General features: G+C 41.7%; 1 protein-coding gene across 1 annotated transcript in view; it reads left to right on the top strand.

The window, feature by feature from the left end:
- The window catches only part of LOC310673747 (protein LEG1 homolog), a 9,964-nt gene extending 7,815 nt beyond the window's left edge, over positions 1 to 2,149 (top strand). Inside the window, exons 5-6 of the mRNA XM_083432337.1 lie at positions 379 to 446; positions 1,677 to 2,149. Coding sequence (XP_083288463.1) covers positions 379 to 446; positions 1,677 to 1,765 — 157 coding nt within the window. The 3' untranslated portion in view covers positions 1,766 to 2,149. The remainder of the gene's footprint in view (positions 1 to 378; positions 447 to 1,676) is intronic.
- The last annotated feature ends 4,786 nt before the right edge of the window (positions 2,150 to 6,935 follow it).

The following is a 6,935-nucleotide window of genomic DNA, read 5'->3' as shown; positions in this document are numbered from 1 at the left end:
GGCTGGAGGATGCACAGGAAAGTGGTAGCTGCTTCTGCACTACCCCACACACCAGCTGTTAGGCAGGGAGGCTGAGCAGCCCAAACAAAGTCCGCTGTGCCTCCGGTCTCTGCCCTCACCAACATCCTCTTCAGGCTCTAGGGAGGGTCTCCTCATGAGCCATGAAGACTCTCCAGCTTTCTCTTACCATTTTCGAGGTTGAATCAAAATATTTATTTCCCAGCACCACACATATACACTCAGTTGTATCTGTTCATGTAACATAAATACTAGGGTTGCCTCCAGTTTTTCTTCTGCATGCAGTTTCTTCCTCCTGCCTTCACAGTGTCCGGCAGATGTTGTTGCAACCCTTTTCCATCACACGCCGGTTCTTTAAAGTCAATTAAAGATCCAATTAAACAGTGAACCTCTGCTTCTTAATGGCGGTGTAGGAGGGTTTTCACCAGGTGAGGTGCTTTTGCACTCAGCGCCTCCCTGCCTCCCATGCCCAAACAAGAACCAGGTACTGAGATGAACTGTGAGTGAAGTCCATTCCCCCTGTCCCTGGTGGGAATTTGCAAGGATGATTTATCCTCTGTTATCCTTGTTTTTCATTTGCTAACAATCCCCCGCTGTTGTGGGGGCTGCCTCCATTAAGGCAGGCAGGACTGGAAGCCAAACATAAACTTCATTGTATTCCCAAAAATAAATGACACAGAAGAAGGGAAACCTGTAAAGGAGGTGATTCATTTTCAGAGGGAAATACGCATTTCACCAAGCTGAGGTTGCATGCTTTTTCTGCTTTATAATGGTCTTTTGCTCCACTTCTCCACACAGCTGTTCAGATAGCTATAAAATTGGTGTTGCATGGCACCATCTTGTGGCATTAATGAGAAAAAAGCAACTTTTTGCTTTTTATATTTATTTTATTTTTACACTCATATCCACTTTTCCTTCAGTGAGTAAAGCAGATTAGGCTGAGACACGATGACTAACCTACTTAATGTCATGGCCGAGGAGAGATATGAACTCTGATCTGCAAGGTCCTGTTCCTGAAAATCCTACCTGATAGATAGCTCAAAGCCTTCCATCTCAGATCAAAAGCAAAATATAATAGGATGGGAAGATACTTGAATGCTATGGATGAATAAACAAACAAACAAATAGCATGGTCCAGGATCAGTATCTTCAAGCCATTCAATGCCTGCACAAACATTTCATTTCATTAAACTTTTAATTTGTATGCCACCTTTCTATCTTAACTATACACAGTGCATTTGGGGGGGGCAGGGGTATGCATACCCCTATACATTTTGTGAATCTAAGTTTGGCCTCATTGAGGGGCAGTATTTCAATATGAGTAGGAAAATGAGAGTACCCCTAAACATTGTTAGAAAAAAAGCACTGACTATACACAATGCAGTTTACAAGCTGAAGAAACAACAAAATGTACAACAAAGATCATGCACCTTATAACAATCTGATCCAACACAAAAAGTCATAATAAAAACATAACTTTAAAACAAACAAAATAATGTAACATTAAATAATCTATTAGAATATAACAGCACACAGTAAAATTAGCTCTCAAAATACCACCATGTAAGAATTAAACAGAAATTCACACTTAACAATTTGTTGAACTGGAAAGTGGAAGATAAATCCTCACATAAATAAATAAAACCTTTCTTTTACAGGAAACCTTTTGCTGCTGATTTGGAAGGCTGCCATGGCTACGGAAGGAGCAAGAGAAATTGGCCGCAAACTTATTGAAAGTGTGATTTAGAGAAACTTGCTTAACTTGTCTGGGGTGTGTGTGGAGATAATTCCTTTAATTATCTGCTTAGTAGTGAATCAACGTTTGCTAGTTGGTTGCATTTCTTAGCAATTCACCAGTTTTAGGCTTATCTATATGGGATTAAGGTTGCAACCCTATTTACACTTACCTGGCACTTCATTCTGAGTAGACCTATACACAGTGACTTGTTAAATGCCATACATCAGGCTTCTTCAAACTCGGCCCTCCAGATGTTTTTGGCCTACAACTCCCATGATCCCTAGCTAGCAAGACGAGTGGTCAGGGATGATGGGAATTGTAGTCTCAAAACACCTGGAGGGCTGAGTTTGAGGAAGCCTGCCATAAATAAATAAAATGAAGCTGAAAATGAAACCTGATTTGTCTTTATCAAGGAACTGCAAAACACCCCTCTCCCCCAACCTTCCTTATGGTTTGAAAGTGTATGAAGCAGCAAATGTAACATTACATTTCTACAATAGGCTAGTTTTGAAATACACTCACACACCCCTCTCTATTCTCCATTCAGACAAGCAAGAGTTCATGGAAGCATTCCAGCCTGGCAAAAACATTTGTGTAACAAAGTGAAGAGTGTAGCCTTGGGAGAGTTACAAACTGCTCTGGGTTTTTAGTATAACCAGGCAGCATCTTAATCTTGTTAGATAAATATTAACTTCTGAATTCACTTACATAAATAAAAAAAGAATACAAAGTTAACACAACATTTGGAGAGGCGGGATGGGGGGGGGGGCTGTGAAGCACGAAAGCATTTTAGACCCAATGTGCTTATAAAACTATGGATGCGCTGCTTGTCCCTATCAGCTGTAAAATGTGTCACACAGCACCATCTTGTGGTACTGATTAGCAGTGCTTTGCAAAACAGCTTTCTCGAGGATTATTGAGAATTCTGCTTCTTAGAAGCTTTGACCGAAGCAAAATAAAATATATCTAGTTGAGAGAACACCTAAGGACTAAATTAGTGAGAGGTTGAACTAGTCATGCCTTGGAACTGGACTCATAAACCTAAACTAGTTCAGTTTATTCCAAAATAGATTGGTTATATGTTTTGGTGCCCAAATTTGATATGTTGTTATTATTTAAAAGGGACGTGGGTGGCGCTGTGGTCTAAACCACAGAGCCTAGGGCTTGCCGATCAGAAAGAAGGTCGGTGATTCAAATCCCCACAATGGGGTGAGCTCCCGTTGCTCGGTCCCAGCTCCTGCCCACCTAGCAGTTCAAAAGCAAGTCAAGTGCAAATAGGTACCGCTCCAGTGGGAATGTAAATGATGTTTCCATGGGTTGCTCTGGTTCGCCAGAAGCAGCTTAGTCATGCTGGCCACATGACCTGGAAGCTGTCTGCAGACAAACACTGGCTCCCTCGGCCTATAGAGTGAGATGAGCACACAACTCCAGAGTCGTCCGCGACTGGACCTTTATCTTTACCTTATTATTTAAAGCTCAAAGTGCCTTGGGTTCTCACTGTCTCAGGGAACAATCTTCTTATATGAGCCTCTGATCTGCAACATGAGAGACAAGGGTCTCAGCTAAAGATTAATTCCCCCCCCCCCCGCTCCACCTCCAATCCTGAATGAATTGAGCACCCACCACCACCACCCAGGGACACTATTTGCCATGGGGGAAATGCAAGTAGTTTGGCATTTAGCTCTGTGAGGATGACGCATATACATCAGCTTGTGATTTTCTTTTTGGAAGCAACTATTGCATCCAGTAAATTAACAATGGTTCAAGTACGTATGACTCATTTTAATGTTTTGTACGGCTTTTTTGACCTGATATGTCTCCTGTGGATTTTTTTCTCATTTTATAGAGTTTTAATATCTGCAGCTGTGCTGACATTTCACTTTCAAAAATGAGATATTCCATGTCTTGGAAGTTCTGCCTTGTATTTTTCTGTATTCACTGGCACTTTCTACTCCTGCTTCTCCAAGGTCTTGAGTAGGATTTTTAAGAATTAGAATAATCAGTAAATGACAGGATCAATGAAATCTGAAAATATCACATGGCATACCATCAAAATACCCACCCACACTCCTTCCAGCCAATGGATATGCTTACTTCCACAGAGGTAGGGAATCTATGGATGTTGTTGGATCCCTGTTTTCATCATCCCTGACCACTGGCCATGCTGGCTGGAGTTGATGGGAACTAGGGTCCAACAATCGCTGGAGGGCCACAGGTTAGCCATGCCCACTTCACAGACAAAACTGAATGTTAACACCTCTTCTTTCAAGTGCAGCTTTGTTTTGTTTTACAGAAATTGCCAGCATGGATAGTTCCCCCCCCCCCTCACACCTATAAAGTACCCAGCACAAAACAGATTGTGCTTGACTGCACCTTTATATTTCTAGTCTTTAATCTCTGGAGCTCTACAATAACTATTTTAGTTTCCTCCTTAATGGTGTATCAGTGTTTGGATGAAGTCAAGCTCACTCCACTGGGATCCATATGGCTTAGAAGACCAGGCTTCTCAATTAGTCCCCCTGCTCAAGCTTATCTGCACCAAATTAAAATGCCATACCAAAAATATAAATTAAATTCCATTAATCAGTCTTCATCAATGAATAATAAAGCAAATAAATAAATAAAGCTGAATTTGAATGCTGATTTTCTCTGTTTTCAGGCAGTGAAAAATATCATATACTGTAATAATATATTTCTTCCTCATGAAATGAAATGTGATCTGTCAAGACTTTGAAATTGTTTATTTGGGAATTTCAGCAACTTCAGCAAAAGAGTTTTTGGTTTTTCTATTCACCTTCATACAAAACAAGTTCATATTCTGCTTTTGTGAGCTTAAGTGTATGCATTTCAATTGATTCACTTACTTAAAGCCATAGAAACACTTTGCTTCAGAACACAATACTGAATCCTGGGAAGGATTTAGATGCTCTATCACTGTTTGAAGTTACTCCCTTGTTCTGACTGGTAGGCTTAAATAACCTGAGGAAAAATTGCTTGCCAAAATGTTATTCCTAGAGGGACTAAAGCCTACATATTCTTTCATTTTGAGGAACCGGGACTGGTCTACACTCACAGAATGAGGCAGCAGAATGCACTCTGTCACTTCAGAAAAAGTTTGGGATGGTTGCTTTGAATACTCTACCATATAAAAAGAGGCACCTTGCAAGTAATAAATAAATAGCAGCACCTTGGGGTGTGGGTGTAGATCAGCCATTCCCTGTTGTATTTGTTTTCCTCTTGTAGGAAGTTTGTCTTTTCTTATAGAGCAGGAGTGGGAAACCTGAGACCCTCTAGATGTTGTTGGACTTCAACTCCCATCACCCTCTGTCAACATGGCCTATGGTGAGCTGCAGGCCAGACTCACAGAATTCCCATCTCTAACTGGGGGGGGGGGGGTGTAAGTAGGCATCATTTTCTGTTCCGCTCTATATTTGTCGCATGCAGCCTTGTTTCTGTTCCACCGCAGTTTGTCCTCTACCAAAAACTGCACTATTTGTCTTGCTGATTGCTGTGTCAAAAATATGTAACTTACTTAATTACTTAGGTAGGCTGGATTACATTCCAGATGTGGGACAAATAAGTAAACATGGGCGATTCTTGCTCCCACTTCCATTTTCACCAGTTTCCCAACATCTATACCTCTAACACACAGGGTTCATATTTCAAATTCTCCCCTATCTGCATTCTGCAATGGTGCCATTTCTTCTACTAGCTCAGAAGTCTTCACCTCATTCACACTTCATTCTGTTGAATGTGAGAATTAGGTCCCTGTCAAAGGCCATGAATCTCATGTGATTCTTGCTACTGTCTTGTGTGACAAACATAGATGTAATGGTGTTACAGACAGGTGCTACTACCAAAAGAAGAAAAAGACCTGCACTCCCTCCCCGTTTCTTTGGAGATATATAGCTAAAATGGCAAGTCTTGCACTCTTGTCTCTCTATCCTGTTCCATTTCATTGGCTGCTGATTGCACAGGCAAGGTATCACCCAAGTGAGGTGATGTTGGGTTATGATGTGACTATGTCTGCACAGAGGGGGAAATTGCTGGTATGGGAAAAAGGCAACATGCTCTGCTTCACCACAAGTGAGCCCTCAAGGAGCGTCCAGTAGGAGAATAGCCTTTACCAAAGGTGTCATGGACCTTGAAGACACGCGAACTCAGAACGCAAGGGAGAAACGTGCTAAGAGGAAGGCACGCTTGGCAAATCCACACCATGATCAACTCCCACCCGGGAACCAATGTCCCCACTGTGGAAGGACTTATGGGTCCAGAATTGGCCTCTACAGTCACTTATGGACTCATTGTTAAAACCATGTTTATGGAAGACAATCTTACTCGGTTACGATCGCCAAAGAAGAGAAAGAAGAAGAAGTATGCTATCTTCTTTAAAAAACAACAATGGTGGCATTATAAGTCTGGGTGGGATTAAAAGGCCCACAATGAATTTATCACTTCTAATCATTAATTAGATTAGATTAGATTGAATTAGTTAAGGCCTTTTGTCTTAACTATTCCTAGACCCGGCTTCCTCAAACTCAGCCCTCCAGATGTTTTCAGACTACAATTCCCATCATCCCCGACCACTGGCCCTGCTAGCTAGGGATCATGGGAGTTGTAGGCCAAAAACATCTGGAGGGCCGAGTTTGAGGAAGCCTGCCCTAGACAAAGGCTGTGTACACGCCAAACATTTGAAACACATCCTCTGCAAAACAAGGAGAAGTCTCCTGGGAACTGTCTATAAAGAGCTGCAGTTCTCAGAATCCCTTGGGGATGTGTGCTTCAAATGTAAGGTGTGTACACAGCCAAATGAAATGTCCAGAGTAGCTTACAGTTCATAGTTAAAAAAAAACCAAACCCTCAATAATCCATGGGTGGTGGTGGGGAAGCACAACTGAAACAAGAGAGATTAAAAGACCAGCAGCTCTTTTGCTTTCTAGAACATTCAGCTTTCTTCTCATGGGCATTGCACTACACACATGGACTGTCCTGCCAGTAGAATTAGCGTCACCTTTTTCTGACTTCAAAATTTAACAAGTAAAGCCTGTTATAAGCCTTAGTGCTGAGAAAGTTTGAACTTGCTGGTTTTCCATCACACCATTTCCCTTAAACACAGGAGCCCTGCCAGGAGGCTTTGAAAGCCCTGCAGTTGTATCACATGAGGATGCCAGGTCCATAT

This window comes from Podarcis tiliguerta, assembly GCF_965153285.1.
Source record: "Podarcis tiliguerta genome assembly, chromosome: 3".
Taxonomy (NCBI): domain Eukaryota; kingdom Metazoa; phylum Chordata; class Lepidosauria; order Squamata; family Lacertidae; genus Podarcis; species Podarcis tiliguerta.
The sequence above is the reverse complement of the archived record's forward strand: the minus strand, read 5'-3'. Positions and strand labels throughout refer to the sequence as shown.